Source organism: Phaethon aethereus (assembly GCF_964289735.1).
Source record: "Phaethon aethereus genome assembly, chromosome: 3".
NCBI lineage: Eukaryota > Metazoa > Chordata > Aves > Phaethontiformes > Phaethontidae > Phaethon > Phaethon aethereus.
In genome coordinates, this window is record NC_138576.1 from 69,874,825 (window position 1) to 69,891,778 (window position 16,954).

At 38.9% G+C, this 16,954-nt stretch overlaps 1 protein-coding gene across 1 annotated transcript in view; it reads right to left on the reverse strand.

Annotated features, from left to right (window-relative positions):
* Positions 1–16,954, reverse strand: part of SYNJ2 (synaptojanin 2) — a gene marked incomplete at its 3' end in the record, with an annotated part of 73,135 nt that overhangs the window by 53,619 nt on the left and 2,562 nt on the right. The window contains exon 2 of the mRNA XM_081997275.1: positions 8,933–9,019. Within this exon, the coding sequence (XP_081853401.1) occupies positions 8,933–9,019 (87 nt within the window). The remainder of the gene's footprint in view (positions 1–8,932; positions 9,020–16,954) is intronic.

The following is a 16,954-nucleotide window of genomic DNA, read 5'->3' on the forward strand; positions in this document are numbered from 1 at the left end:
AACTAGGTTTTTTCTGAAACATCAGCAGGGGAGTCCTTGCTTCCAGATCGCAGGCTGGCTACAGAAACTTGAGTTAGAAGTGGTTTTCAGCAGGGCCAGAATATTTGTGTAGGCACATAGGACTGGAATGACAGGACAAGGTGGGAGATTAGATCTTATTCATTCTGTTCTGCTGACTCCAGCTTTGCATAAAGGCCAGTGTAGGTGGTATTTACTAAAAATCTCTGTTCACCACATTTCTTTATGTAACAAGGGTATGCTGTGTTCTCCTTCTTGAGTGTTTTTAAGAAGTACGTCTTCTGTACTTTTCTAGATGACACCATAGTGGAGGGTTAGAAATACATAAAACCTGACAGTTGATTCCTCCTTTGTATGTAAGTGTGCATAATTATAAAGGATTAAGAGTGGGAGATACATCAGTTATCACCATGGTAGTTCATACCTGACTAAATACTGTCTTGCAGCCTCCAGAAGGGGTTAGGAGGAGTTAGCTGTCTCTCAGGATAGCTAATAGCTTCTGTAACTTTGCTGAATCCATGCAAAAGTGATCAGTTTGAAGTAACTGTCACTCATGAGAATTTGGAAGCAATGTATAGAAACACTATTAATATGCCTTACTATCAGTCAATTTCAGGGACAGAAAACCAGTAGTGACAGACTCTGAGAGCCGTCTGGCTGGGATGCTGAGACAAAGAATACATGCACCTTCATTGGCTTCAGTGACCTTACACTTTCCTAGATGGTTCAGAAGAGACTGAATGAGAAAGTCAATATTAAAATAGCCAAAAAGAACAAAAATTTAATAATAGTGGTCTTGTTATCTGTGGTTCTGTCCTTCGACGAGCTTGTCACCGGTGGAAAATAACTGGAAAATAACAAAACAATTCTTTAATTTAAGAAGGCAACGAGTAGGAATAAAGCATGACAGAAAAGCCAACCAAAACTGCACAGTTTTGCCTTACCTAGAAACTTGCTATCCTTTAGCAGAGACTCTAGACTCTTTTTACTACCTCCTCCACATAACCACTCACCCCCAAAATAGGAGACACATTACTACACATGCAGAGGTCCAGCATCCCTACTCCCCCAAATCACTAGCTAATGAGCTCAAAAATGGTAATCACAGCTCAGAAGCTACTGCATTGTCCCTGAAGCATCAGGAGATTGATGGCTTTCTAAAGCTGTAACACTCTTTCCTGCCACTGTGCAGTAATCCCACATGACAGAGTTGGGGTTGCTCGGCTTGGAGAAGAGATGGCTCTGGGGAGACCTTATTGCAACCTTTCAATATACTTTTTACCAGGGCCTGTAGTGACAGGACAAGGGGCGATGGTTTTAAACTGAAAGAGGGCAGGTTTAGATTAGAAACATTAGAAAGAAATGTTTTACAGTGAGAATGGTGAGACACTGGAACATGTTGCCCAGAGCAGTTGTGGATGTCCCATCCCTGGAAGTGTTCAAGGTCAGGCTGGATGAGGCTCTGAGCAACCTGATCTAGTGAAAGATATCCCTGCCCATGGCAGGGGGGTTGGACTAAATAATCTTTAAAGGTCCCTTCCGACGCAAACCCTTCCATGATTCTATATACACAGAATAAGTCTCTTTACAGCACTCCAAATTACAAAGCTGCCTTCACCCTTCATGCACTTTTCCCAATGCATTTGAACAGAGGCAGACTGGCAAAGGAGTTCACACTTAAAAACCAGAAAATTGGAGAAAAAGGAAAAAAGCGACAAAATTGTTGTGGTGAACGGCGTTAAATCCAGCTGGCGGCCGGTCACAAGCGGTGTTCCCCAGGGCTCGGTTCTGGGACCAGTCTTGTTCAATATCTTTATTGATGATCTGGATGAGGGAATCAAGTGCTCCCTCAGTAAGTTTGCAGATGACACCAAGCTGGGTGGCAGTGTTGATCTGCTGGAGGGTAGGAGAGCTCTGCAGAGGGATCTGGACAGGCTGGATTGATAGGCAGAGGCCAACTGTATGAGGTTTAATAAGGCCAAGTGCAGGGTCCTGCACTTCGGCCACAACAACCCCATGCAACGCTACAGGCTTGGGGAGGAGTGGCTGGAGAGCTGCCCGGCGGAAAGGGACCTGGGGGTGCTGGTTGACAGCCGGCTGAATATGAGCTGGCAGTGTGTCCAGGTGGCCAAGAAGGCCAACAGCGTCCTGGCCTGTATCAGAACTAGTGTGGCCAGCAGGAGTAGGGAAGTGATGGTGGCCCTGTACTCAGCACTGGTGAGGCCGCACCTTGAATCCTGTGTTCAGTGTTGGGCCCCTCACTACAAGAAGGATGTTGAGGTGCTGGAGCGTGTCCAGAAGGGCAACGAAGCTGGTGAGGGGTCTGGAGAACAAGTCTTATGAGGAGCAGCTGAGGGAACTGAGGTTGTTTAGTCTGGAGAAGAGGAGGCTGAGAGGAGACCTTACTGCTCTCTACAACTACCTGAAAGGGGGTTGTGGCGACGAGGGTGTTGGCCTCTTCTCCCAAGTAACTAGTGATAGGACGAGAGGAAATGGCCTCAAGTTGCGCCAGGGAGGTTTAGATTGGATATTAGGAAAAATTTCTTCACCAAGAGAGTGGTCAGGCATTGGAACAGGCTGCCCAGGGAGGTGGTGGAGTCACCATCTCTGGAAGTGTTCAAAAAACGTGTGGATGTGGCACTTCAGGACATGGTTTAGGGGACACAGTGGCGCTGGATTAATGATTGGACTTGATGATCTTGAAGGTCCTTTCCAACCTAGTGATTCAGTGATTCTGTGAAATAGATTTAAGCTACAATAACACTAGCCTGCTTTGCCACCGTGTCTCCTAGACTGCTCTGTGAGATGAGGTGGTCTTCAGATCAACTCTAACCTCTCTGATTTGCTTAAATCACTCAGGATACACTACAGAACAGCCAGAATGCAGAAACCCTACATCTCCACAGCCCCAGCTTAACACAGATCTGACTCTGCACCTTGGAAAAAAGTCCCAAGCCCCGTTCTGTGGTATCACCTTCATCCCAGGTGATATTTGGACAGTGTTCCTGGGAATCAGCTATAGGCTATCACTGCACTGCCTGGGGGAGGAAGATCCTTGCCCGATGCACATGCCACTCTTGGGACAGGGAGCAAGCTAATCACAACATCCTATTGACAGCACTCAAGCCTATGCCCTGCCCCACTTTTATTCACAACACAGATGTAGCCACAGGGTCCTGAGCAGAGGTAGGGCTACTGTCAGCCTTTCACCCTTTTGGAACTTCACCCAGCAAAATTAATGCTACCAAAACACTACTCTGCTATTCATCTTTTAATCATGTCTTTACTAAGGTTTAAGAAATTACCCAGCACTAAACTATACAACTACGCACAGTGAAATGCAGCTTTCCCCGTCTTCCCTTCTTTGCCAGCAACATCATTTTATGGCAGGGAATCTTCTTTCAATCCCAAACCTTTTTTCTCACACTGTTTTCCCTCAACCCAGGCTGCCAATGTTTTTAATTACATCAATAACTACATTGGACATTGGATTGTGATGAAATTATAACTTCACTACCTCCACTCATGCTTTCACTTAGGCAGTTTGTCAGATTGAAAATGCTATACCAAGGAATAAAACAAAGGCACTACATATCCAAATAGTACTTAATATGGCAGAAATCTCACATTATCAGCCACAGGAAAAATGCTTGCCGGTCACTGAAAGTCTGATTATTATTATGGATATATTAAAGCAAAAAATCAGTCCACTTCTAAATTTAAACTTTAAAAAGTAAATGTGGTTTCTTTTCTGGTATGTAAATGTTAACAAGCCATAATCTTTCCCATAGAAAATAGATACTTAACATGAAAACACCTGTATCAACCACAACTGTACCTAAATGCACTTAAATTTAAGGGCAGAAATTCCTTCAATTGCTCAATCAGGATGGATGCTGCTACTGGAGCAAGTAATTTTTATACAAAGCAAAATTAAAATCAACTTTCTCCATTTCTAAAAATTGCAGATACTAAGTTATTTGGTAATTGTTCATTCATTGCAAGGAAAATAACATTTTTAGCTGACAAGAATTTACTGAAAAATTCTTTTAGTTCTTCAACAATTCATTTTTATTATCCTGTAAATATAAAAAAAAAAATGCAGGAAGTTGCATTCCTGGTTTTCTACACCCACCCCTTACCCCGTCTCCCCCAAAAAAGAAAAAAAATCCCCACAGAAAATCCCAAACAAAATAAACAAAACAAAATAAAAAAAAATCCTGCCATCAACACAACATGTAATTTCCTACGGTAGTTGGTTTGTGAGTCCACGGCACAAGAAAGAGAGGATTTTTTAAATTAAATTGGTTTTGCTGAGCAAGCTGTGAAAATACCATAACTTTAATGAAACTGATCAAATCGAAACATACAGACATTCCTTAAAACTAGAAAGTATTTCCCCTTAAAACAGTTGAGACTATTCCATTAATCTCTGTAGCCTTAACTTTTGAAAACTGCAGCTCACTACCATTTCCAATTCTGTAATTGTATTAAAAATACTGCTCCTTTTAAGTTTCCAGTGAAACTGTTTTTATGCAGGTAGCACTTGAAGTACCAGACCAACACAAATCACAACAAAAATACATCAGGTAGTCCAGTCAAATCCACCTGGCAGCAGCATCAGGAATTGTGTTATGGGGTTACAACCTTTGAAAGGAGCTGAAGAGTATTCAAAGTATTTGTTTCTTCTGTCCAGAACATCAACAGCAACATGGGAAAAAAATACTACAGCCATGAAATGAGCAGTCACCACTTCAGTATAAGCTCAACTAAGTCAGGAAGCTAAGTTTTAAAATGCTGTCAGTGCATCCTCAAGATCAAAAGGAAGAATTAACACTAAATCAATTCCCTAAAGTCAGTGGCCTCGCCAGTACTACTGCTGCAACCAGTCTACAGAGGATCCCCGCTCTCAGGAGCTCCCTGCGTATCTGGAGTAGGGGACAGGCCAAACTCCAGTCTTATTTCTTGAAACAGGAGCCTGAAGTTTCTATCAAAAAAAGTAATTAATGGAAGTACACTGGGTGGAAAATTTATGGTAATTTTCCTCTGATTTCATGTGCAGTACAGTAGCAGAAAGCATGTTATACTCAGCTGCAGCTGCGAAGTGCATGATGAATGGGGCCAGCACTAAGGCCAATAAAAAGCAACCCAAAAAACGGAAAACTTTTTCCTGTGAAGTAACCAAGGCTCCAGGTCTGACTCTTACACTTCACTTTGTACCAACAGCCACATCAGCTGCAGACTATTCAGCAGGCTCCCCACCTTGGAAAACAACTTACTTTTTTTTTTTAAAGCTCTTAGAAGTAGTTTGATGTGCAATCCTGCTTCATATTAGCCTTTCTAAACTTTACACATAGACGAAAGTGATTTAGGAACATAAGAACTGCAACTGATGCTCACACCTGTGGAAATGTCCCTCATCTCCCTAGAATTCAATCTGGAATGTTTTAAAGAAATCTCTGAAATAATTTTAGAGCAAGAAGTGAAGTGTCATGCTTTCTACAGCAACACATCTATGAAAAAACAAGACCCACCTACAGTACTGAAGGAAAAAAAAATCTTTCAAAGCCTACGGGCTAAATTTTGATATCAGATACATGGGTGTAAATGTTCATGTATCATGATCAAGATCATTATTTTGCCCCATTACAGCTATAAATCACCACAACCATCTGTAAAGAACACTTTCGAAGAAGTGTAAGAAATGTTTTGCTCACAGTGGTATGTGTTGAATGCCCTTTTATCAGGTTGCACAAGGGAGGCAGAGGATGGAGAATATTTGGCATAGGAACAAGACAAAAATAACTTGCATCCATTTTTTCAAAAGCTCTTGTGAAATCAACTGCCTTAATCCAAGTTGAACAGGAAACACAGTTCTGGTACGTCACACCCTACAATAATAAGCTGCAGTATCTGTATTTAACCTGTCTACATGACTCAAGGCAATTGTTTCCCCTGCAGTTCATGGAGTGACTTCAGAGTTGCATATTACGAGCTGCAGCAAAAGGGAGACAGTATTCAATTCTTATTTCGTCCTTCTTAACTGTAAATATTTCACTCAAGACTGCCTTTTCCTTTTAAAAATGAATTCGTTCCAGTTTTTGCTCTTTCTCCATTCTAACACAGTCATGCCTTATGTTCTCTCAGCCTGTTCCATCTCCATTCCACACATATCTCCACTTCACTTTATAGTCCACTGAAAAACAATTTGCAAGGTATTTTTGCCTTCAAAATTAGCAACAGAACACAGCAGAGGAACAGATTCTAAGCATCTATCTGAAAATCTCTCAGGAAATCTATAGCAGATTTTCCAAACTACAGTTTTAGTCTCAAAGATACTCTTTCTCCCTCTTCTAAATACAATTACATATTAGGATATCTTCAAAAGGAATAGAAAACAGGTACTTAGTTGTCCTTTTTGCCTCTGAAACGTCTTCCTTTCAACTACACATTGTACATATGCAACAGCAAGAGTATATACACAGTCAAATTAATTCAGAATGCCTCCTCAAATACAGTAACTGTATTAAACTAAGTAACCTATGTGGTGATGGTGTCAAAACACTACCTTATGTATGTACCCCTTCCTGACATCACAGTGTCTAAACCAAACACTGCAAAGCCAGCTCTTTTAACACTTAGTTTAAGATGTATTTGATAGATCTTCTTTAGCAGCAAAATCTTGGCTGAGATACAGCTCAGAAACACTGTACAATTCATTCTGCTGCCATCCATCTCACAAAAGAAAGCAGAAGAACTTAGTGAGTCATGTTAACAGACATAAATACATAGGAGTGAATGTTCTTACTGGTGGGAAACACTAACTTTGTGAGTCAGTTTCACATATTTCATCTACTTTCTTGTGAAAAGCATCTACTTTGGCAGGCATACAATGTGATTTATTTGGATTCCTAAGTAGAGATATTTACAGATTAATTACAGTGCTCAGAGACATCTTTCATGTGTTGGAAAAAAAGTCTCTCCTCCTGCTCTACAAATATACTCTTTTAATATCCCAGTGGAATGTACTTTCACAAATATTTTCAGTTAATTTAGTACTTATAGATCTACAGGTTTCCAGTAGTAAGAAAAAAATAGTGATACTCCTGAACAAAGTCTGTGTGATCACTGATGTTCAGCGAAGAGCTGGCCAATTATGCCCTTGTTTGCAGCTGCTAGAATACATTATTTAAAAAAAGAAAAAAGTTACATTGCATTCCTTTCTAGTGTTAACCTTTTATGTAAGCAATAGTTAAAGGAATGGAACTTATATGTAAGATGGAAGATCTAACCAAGACGGTGGAAAAAAAGATGGGCTACCTCTTGAATGGTGAGCTGGCATGCAATCTTCTTTGCTTTTTCAAACATGTTCAGCAGCAGAAAATGTTTGCTTACCATTACAGCATGACCCTCCCGACTTTCACTCAATCACAATTAGAAGTTTGCCTCTAGTAGTTAACTTTTTAATCCAATTACCAATAAAATTTTTAACAATCCTTTCCAAAGGAAGTCCTGTACCAGGACTTGTAATTGAATGCTAGAACAAGACAGAAGTGCAGTGACAAAGCTCAGAGAGGAAAAACCTCACACTTTAAGGGCACTGAAGTTAAGCAGGTATTGTTCAAAAAAAAGTAAGGACATGGGAAACACAGAAATAAAAGGAGAAAAGAGAAAAAAAAATGCTGGGAATATCACATACCCCATTTGAAATCATTCACCTTTTAATACAAAGACTAGAATAAGATATATTTAGTTCCCTTCACGTACAAGAAACTACCCTCATCTGTAACTTGAAGAGCTTGAATTCAATAGCTACATTCCTTTACTATTACAGCATGATTCATTAGACTCCTATGAAGAAAAACAGGTCCAAGTGCCAAGAAAAACTAATCACAAGCCCTCCATTTTTAATTACATTAGCAAATTGATATTAATCTCCATAGAAATGCCTAATTAACTCCACAAGAAAAAAAACAAACAAAAAGCCCACATTCATTTAAAAAGACTAAATGGACCTACAGTTTTAAATTATGACACAGAAATCTTTCAGATTGCAGTTGCCTCTTCAGATCAATCGGAAGTCGTATTACTCATGCCATAAAATGGTAAGTGGGCTACAAAAAGATACACTGATCTAAACACACCAGCACTCACACCACTGCATCAAGTTATATGGAAAACAGTCTTGTCATTCCACCAAGTCAAAATTAAAGCTTGCTGTAAGAAGACCATAGGAATAAGTCATATAATGCTTTTTGTTTTAATGCATCTTTCTTCATCAGTGAATTTGAAGTCTGGTGTGTAAAGTACTATTACCTTCAAATCAATGACTGCAGTTCTTTCCCTAAAGCATGCTATTTCCATTAACATTCCTGTAGGCAGTGTAACAGCAAGTCCTTTGCTAAATCCAGATTGCCAAACTGTACAGAAATTTACATCAATGACAATAAATACTCGTTACTATACTAGTTGAAGTTAAAGGCCTGCTTTTGCAAATCCTTATCCACATGAATTACCCGTTAAAGGCAATTGAGCATTACAGCAAGGACTGGGAACATGTAGTACAGTCTCAGATGACTATGATTAACCACTGCTTAAACATGATCCTTAAAAAAGTGAGACATCATAATTTGCCTTGGACAAATGTGATAAGGAGAAAAAAGACCAATTATCTTCAGGCAGCTAAGAATGTTAGACAAAAAAAAAGTTAGAAAAAATCCAAAATCCTTAGACTATCGCTTAGCAGTATGCTTTTGGCACAGCATAAAAAAGCAATAGATCTTTTCCAGACTGAACATCACAAGCTGCAATTAGCTTTCACAAGTTAAGGAAACAGACAACTTTAGCCACTTGTTGTTGTCATTTGGCATTGTCTGGGCGTTTTATAATCTCAGTAATACAGATGTTCACTTACCACATTTAAGCTGAAGCTCTCCTAAGCAGCCGTAAGCATCCATGAGTTTTTCATATTGTCCTTTAATTGCATCCTTTTCTTCCGGAGCTGAAAAACACAACGAAAGGCAGCAAACCTTAGTTTTCTAGTCTTTATCAAATTTTCAGATTGCTACAGCCTACAGCAATGCTTCCCAGCTGATTTTGCTGAGTAAACAAAACTACAGTACAACGGTATGGTTAAAATGCTGTAAGAACACAGCAGTTAAAAATTCATGGGACAGAAATGCATAGCCTCTCCACATACCACCCTGGAAGAAACAAGGGCACTAACTACCCTTCCAATCAAGGTGGACATTAGTGATGTTCTTATTCTGTGTTACAGGTGCCACATCAGTTTCAGAATAAGTAAAGAAATATGCAGGTTCATGTAAACTTTACACCATTCTAAAATAAGAGCAAAAGTAATAATTTCTCTGGCCATAAACTAAATATAATACATCTTTTCTTAATGTGTAAAAAAGGATGGTTTCTGTTTCCAGACTGGCACAGTCTAGTTTCAGACAGAATCAGAATTTTTTATGCAAGATAACACAATTTGATATAGACACTTCAGATGTTAGTTTCAAGAGGGATTAAACTTATATTTTAGTGAAGTAAGAATTAGCTGTTTAAAAATAAATAAATAAAATTAAAGGGTCAGATGCTAATGTTAGATTTGTGTATTTCTGCAACAACTGACTTCAATGGGCACAAACTGAACATTTAGATATTGAGCCATAACATGGCTCAAACTTGTCACTGGCTACTTTAAAGTAAAAACAAAGCACTTCCTCAATGAGCAAGTCTGCAATTTGTATGTATTTCCTAATGAGGAGCAAGGTTAGCCTCATGAATGAGGAATGATCCTCAAATGTCTTATTTACTTCTCAAACCACAGATCAACAGCAATATGGTACTTTCAGAGGTTAGCTAATACTTTAGAATCTTACATTCCTATAAATTTCAGCACTTTAAAAAAATCTGAAAACTCCAAGCATAAAAAGGACAAACTGAACTGCCTGCAATGGATGATAGAGCAGGAAAGAAAGAAGCAGAAATCTCTTTATAAACCTCAAGAGGCAAGTAGCTCAGTGAGAAGCATGGAAAACAAATTATCTCTCATATCGCTGACATTTTGAAGCAAAAGGAAGGACACTTCCACTTGCACAACTCTCGTGGAGTCCTCAGTAGAGACAAGCCCCACAGGAAATCAAAACACATTTGTCTCAAATTTTTGCATCTGTGACAAATAGAGAAGACTTAATTTTTTCCTAACTTTACTTTTGACATCAGACTTCCACAACTTCCCTATTTTGCTTTCTTGCAATCACTGAGTGAATTACAGAAACTAGTAAAATGTTGATACCACATACGCCAGTGAAACAAAACATAAGCCACAGAAAGAAGATAAAGGGATTTTTATTGGGTAAACCAAACCTCTGGACAGCAACAATTTCAATATTCAGTACCAGCACCTCTTAAGAGCTGACTCTGGAAGCTCAGTTCTCTGGCACTTCAAAAAAACCTCAGCAAAAAAAGTTTAGATAAAATATAACAATGTTTCATTTAAAAAACAAAAAATACTCCCTCTCAGGCCTTCCTTATGTATTAAAAAAAAAAAGTTACAAAAGTGATGTTTCACATTCCATGGCACCTTCACTAGAAAAAAGCAACAACAACATACTTTTTTCTTACATTTATTCTCGGCCTTAAAAGCTTATCTTTGCTCCCTTTAAAATACAAAGGAAAAACCATAAACAAAATTCTCCCTTCAAATATTCCATCTCTAAGAAGAAATAGAGAACAACAGAAATAGCAAGAGATTCAGATGTCAGACTGATGCAGGAGCTCGCAAACTTGCAGGCTAGGCACAACCTGAAAACATTTAAGACATTTTGAAAGAACAGTAATACTCTTCAAAATAGAATTAAGGCTTGGAAAGCTGGCTGTTGAAGTGTCTGGTAAGAGTATGATCCAAAAGAATGGAATTTATTTCAGTGCGGAAATAAGCAACACACAACTCATGCTGCTAACAGCAAGAAGCACCTGACACTGGCATGTCCAGAAGCCACCAAAGTTTCCCAGGTCAAGCCAGTGGCATCACATGCACATCAGCTCCTGGCATGGGACTCTTCCAAATGCACAGACAAATAGCTGCATTTTGCCAGTACTGGTACTGGTACAGAAGCACTGTACTGTGAAGTAACATCTGTACTGATGGTACAGAAACATCCCGTCATTCTGGGCAGGCCATTTGACGTAACATTTGCCTGCACAGCAGCATCAGCCAGGGCATCAGTACCAGCAGAGCTGCCTGGAAAGGAAAAGCAGGCTCCAAACACAAAGCTCTCAGAGGACTCTGGGTTGCACTGCCACTCTTTTTGGCTGGCTAACAACTTGCCAATAACTTCCACTACATGGTAGATTCTGTTATTTATTCTAGGGTTCATTTTGCTCCCTGGAACAATTTAGACAAAGAAACCAAAAAGCGACAAAGTGATCTTTCCTTGACATGCACTCTCTAAAGATACAGCATGCTCTAAAGCTTCACCAGGGGGTAGTCCAAGAGGGAAGAAACACGCCGAACAGGCACACTAACACCTGTGGGTCACACAAATGGAGAGGCCAGAATATTTTAGTGCATAGAGACCAAATTTGTGCGGCAAAAAAAAAATCCCTTTGTTGTAGATACTCATGGCATTTGAAATCTACTGTTCCATTATACTCCTCTGTGTCGCACAAACTCCCGAGCTGCACTGTGACCACCGTCCTTTCGCATGGGCCAGGGCAGGGGCCTCAGGCAGCAGAAGCCAGGCAGCAGCTCCTGTATGCTGCACCCCCTCCATAAGGGCCCTCATGAATTTGAGGATGACTCCTTCATCCCTCACAGCCTCCAACCACCACGGCACTGTCTCGTCCCATGTCCTGCCAGCGTGCAGACGAGGGTACAGGTGTCACCCCTCCAGCACTGGGAGGCCCTCACTGGATTCTGACACACCCCAGACAAATTTTTTTTTTTTTGGAGGTGGAAAAGGAGGAGGAATCCCCAACAACCACAATAAAAAGTGATACATAGAAAGGATGACTAAAATGTGACTTTAAAAGGACATTACTGCAGAAGGCTTGAGCCAAGTCATATCTTACTATTAAAAAGAAATATTTATAAATCTTAAAAATTTCTCATTGAAATCTCAAATAACTGTCATCAAAACTTGGTCTGAAACATCTCCTAAAGTATTCACAAATGATACTAGGACACAAGAGCCAGAATCAGAAAGAGAATCACTAGACAGAGAACAAAACTAACTGATGTGCTCCTGTCTTTGCTGGATGAAGAAGAGAGTTAAAGGGAAAAATTACTACAAAAGTCTAAAGGATTGCTGACGAACAGGGAAAATATAAACCATATCTAACAAGTTTCAACAATATTTAAAATACTGTTTTAGCAACAACATTTGACAGATGTGTCTAAAGACATAGCACTTTTTAAATTGGTAACATGAAAATTATTTCCATGTTTCTCTGTCAAATGTTCCAGATTCAGGGTTTTTATTCTGCAACAGCTTTCATAAGAACCCTGAAATGCAGAAGCAGAGAGAGCAGTCTGCTTGAAAACCTAGGATGAGGTCTGGATGTTTAACATAACACGTAAATTCCTTCCTTTTTCAAGTCAGGCAGCTTGAGATACATTGCATATATAGTTAATGCACAATACTGCTACAGAAGTTGATGAAACTCATGAAGTTTTCTACTGGGAGAACAAGTTGAGTTTTCAAATACGGAGTGCATTTGTTTACTTTATAAAGTGCATACTACTTTATAATAACTATAAGTAACTAAACAGTACGCATAGTAATTACCAAACTCCACTAAAGCTTCCCATTAATATTTTTTTAGTAATCTTTCCTTCCACTAAGTATATAATTGAGTATCCACCCTTCTGCAATAATTACTACTGTGTTGTGTTCATAACAGCTTTACAGACCTGCACACTGTCTGCATTCCTCAAGCACTTTTCTTAATATCAATTATGTAAAGGCTCCTGATGTAAATCATACATAAGGTTGGCACCTTAGTTCAAAAATTTTAACCCTTGCAAAACAAAAGGCACGCAATAATTCATGAACCTAAGCTACAGTAAACTCAACTAAAAGTGATGTTCTTCCCTGCATAAAATACTTCAGAGCCAAAGAAAAACACCATGAAAAGACATACAACTACATATACCACATGGCCTATCTAAGTGTGACTTCTTGCTTGTAAAAGCTGCAAATTCGATTTTATGGCTAGCAGGAACTGGCCAGACCTATGCAGTTTCCTTTATTCAACCCTTCCTTAGGGCTGATCCCCTCGACTTCAGCAGGAACAAGCACAGCTCTCAAACGTATGGTGCTCAGAAAGGTCAGTGACCAGAGGGAGAGGGCAGAAAGGTACCATAGTTCCAAGTGCAACATTAAGGACAAACACAGTAATACCTACAACTTAAAGATAAAACTGAAGAAAGAGCTCGTGAAGAAAAGTCTGGGACCAGGTTACAGATTCTTGCTCTCCCTCTGATTAGTAAGCCTGATTCTGGAAATAGACCCCTACTTAGCTGTCGGAACCACTATACATATATATTCTGAAGCATATCTAAGTACTTTTAGAAACATAGGTTTGATGTGATGGGGTCTCAGTAGCTTGTTTGCTTTGTGTTGTTTAGCATTTTGAGGAAAGAAGTGTGAATTTTCCCCAGAAAGAGCAAATCTATAATCAAACAAAAATTTCATACACAAAAAAACCCCACCAAAACATGTGAGGCGAAAAAAAAAAAATATGTACTACCATCAGTGTCTTAGAATCATAGAATCATTAAGTTTGGAAAAGACCTTTAAGATCAAGTCCAACTGTCAACCCGACACCACCATGCCCACTAAATCATGCCCCGAAGTGCCACGTCTTACCTAGAAAGATGTCCAATGTGTGGTATTATATGAGTTTAGACAATTAACTTGCCTCCAAATTCTGTTTTCTGTCATCCTCAGACAGTCCTAAAGAACTTTGTTGCATTTTCATTTATTTTCATTATCTTTCATCACTAGAATCATCCTGTTCACATTCAAGCTGAGCTACACAGGCATTATGCAAGTCAGACTGTATTCTGAAATACCATATAGGTCAAGAAATACAGAGCTGGGAAGAGGTCAGTAGTCAGAGGTCAGTAGTCAGAGTTACAGTTAAGAGAGTCATTAAGCAATATATTTACCAATTTTCTAGAAAGTGGTATTTCTGGTTTAAAACACAGCAAACATCAGGAAAATGGCATTTTGGAAAGATCAGTTCACTGGCTTTCTATATTAGTTTGAGAACATCCTGCTTCTAGCAAGTGATTATGTTTTCATACTTGCATGTGTATATATGAATATATTTATTCACAACCAAAGAAGAACGGACTCATAAAACCACCAGGTTTCTACTGGCCAGCCCTGTGGTCTGCAGGCGGTCAAGAACATAAAGATAAAAGAGAAGTCCCTAAGTCATTTCCCTGGAGCTTGACCATTATCTTTATGTGGTTCCTGTCATGGTTCCTGTCATATATCACATATATTAACATAGAAACTTGTAGTCACTACAGACATAAGCCACCAAGCAGAATTCATACTTCACAATCACTACCAGTTTCCTAGCATAGATGACAAGTCTTGTAATCTACACCCTACATTTATACCAATACATCTTCACCTTCTGTGTACCTGATTTTCATTTCAACAACAGCGAAGGAACTTTAACACACACTTGCTCCTGTAACAGTGAATTTCAGCCCGGTAAACCACAGTTTGCAAGTGCCCAGTGCCAGTGTAACCAAGGAAAGCAAGGTTTCTGCTACATAGCTTACTTCCACCACAAGTTTTGTAGGGATCCACAAATGTAAGAAGTTTGACCACCACTAAACTACATAAAAATCTGTAATTGGATTTTTTTTTGTTGTTAATTTAAAGAAGAAGTTTTAGAAATACAGATGGAATAGGGAGATTAGGTATATAAATATCCTGGCATAAGAGTAAAAATGAGTCATGCTGTAGGGCTCACTGTTTTGCATTGGGTATATTGCTTAAAAATACATTCACAAAACATTTACACAAGTATTGGTGTTTGATTTCCATACACCACTCAATGGCATATTTATCCACCTAATCACAAAACTAAAGCTAATTGTCAACAGTGAATGTACATACAGCACAGAAACTGCATTCTGTACAAACAAAGATATGTAGGTAAATAATTGCCATTTCCTGGTTTTGCATCCCTCTCCCTGCAAGGGTATACCCTGATTTTACTCAGACGCATCAGAGAACCACACACATACCAGCAACTGAAGCCACAGAGGAGGCATAGAGCTGCTCTGCGCATTTGTAGACACCTCTTAACACTATGTAAGTTTTTCCCCTAGTAAAGGCTTACTTCCCAGGTCTGTGGGTGAGTCTGGAGGAAAACCTTCAGCCATATTTGCAAAAATGTGCACTTTATCAGCTTTAAATTTCAGTATATTCAAAAGACTGTCGTCATTTAGGATCCACTGTAATAGGTGGTTTAACAACCTTTAATAATGGCAATTGCAGAATCAAAGTGCTTACAAAAAAAATAATTCTGTGCACCCTTTGGCTCTGCCCTTACTGAAATTCAGCATAAAGAAGGTTTTTGTATCAGAGCACTCCTGTTGCATCATTTCACTGAGATTACCCGCTATAGTAAAATTAAATATCTGTATTTCAGTGCGATAGCCTTAGTTCAATTCACTTCATCCATAAAGCATTAAAACTGTAACGTGTTAAAAGTAGGACCAACATTTGTATCACTACTCCCTCTTGTATAAGCACACACTTCTAAATCAGTGACAATTTTTCTTCATCCTTCATGACTGTAAGTTTCTTCCATAGAAGATAATTGTTGATATTCTAGTTCATAGAATTCCTGGAGAGGACTGAAGCTTCAGGGCTGCAAGTGGCAAAAAAAGCCTCTTGCAAAATGTGCTGTTAAATTCAAAACAGTGAGTTTTACCCTCCACCCCACTGTGACATCATGAGAAGAGGAAGAAAAACTCCCGTTTCAAAAATACTATTTAATTTATGATAGAACAGAAAATTGTTCTGTTTATATTACATTCCTATACAGATTAAGTTAAGCAGTTTGGGGTTATGTAGCTAGGTTGCCCGTTGTGATTTTTGATTCCTTGATTTTTCAAAAAGTTTCTTAGGTTAGATTTCCATTATAGCCCGAGAGTGCTCGTTTTATAAATTGCTGACATCTCAGACAATTAAAGATCTGCACTACTGACATCAAATGTGAAAATATTTTTCAAGTGGGAAGTATTACATCTCTATGTGCAATAAGGAAATCCTGAAACATAACCAATTTACAACTAAAATGGTCATCATGATCTTTCTAAGGTACTGAAAGAGGAAAAAAGTATGAAGTCATCCATTCACAAGACAGTATCAAAATTTTGGTTTAAATATTTGAAAGGGTTTATTTTAATTATGAGTTTGCCAGAACTTCATGGCCTGTATAGACACTACGTTTATCCAAGTGTGCGGTTTTTTAGATTTCTTTCTTGCAACACCCCTTGTTCTAGGATTATTCTCACTCCCTTCTGTAACTTGAACTAGGTTAAATTCAACATTTAAGTTTCTTCTAGTGCTAAAGTATTATAGAAGCAATTGACCTTTCAAAAAAATGCAGATGTTATACCTGTTCAAGGGCAAAGAGACACTTGGTAATTATGGAAAAAGAATAATGAACAATTATTAATTTTTTTTCTCAGGCTTTTGCTGGCCATCCATGATTATTCCTCTCTAGGGTTCTATTGACACGAGGCTGCTATTGCAAAATTGCGTAAACTGTTACATGGCTTGAGTGCTCCAGGTATAGGTATCTGCTTTTATTTAGTGTGGACGTTTGCATAAGGCACAGTTGCATAACTCCTCACCACAGGTATGCAATTTTTTAAAAATTTCATTTTAGA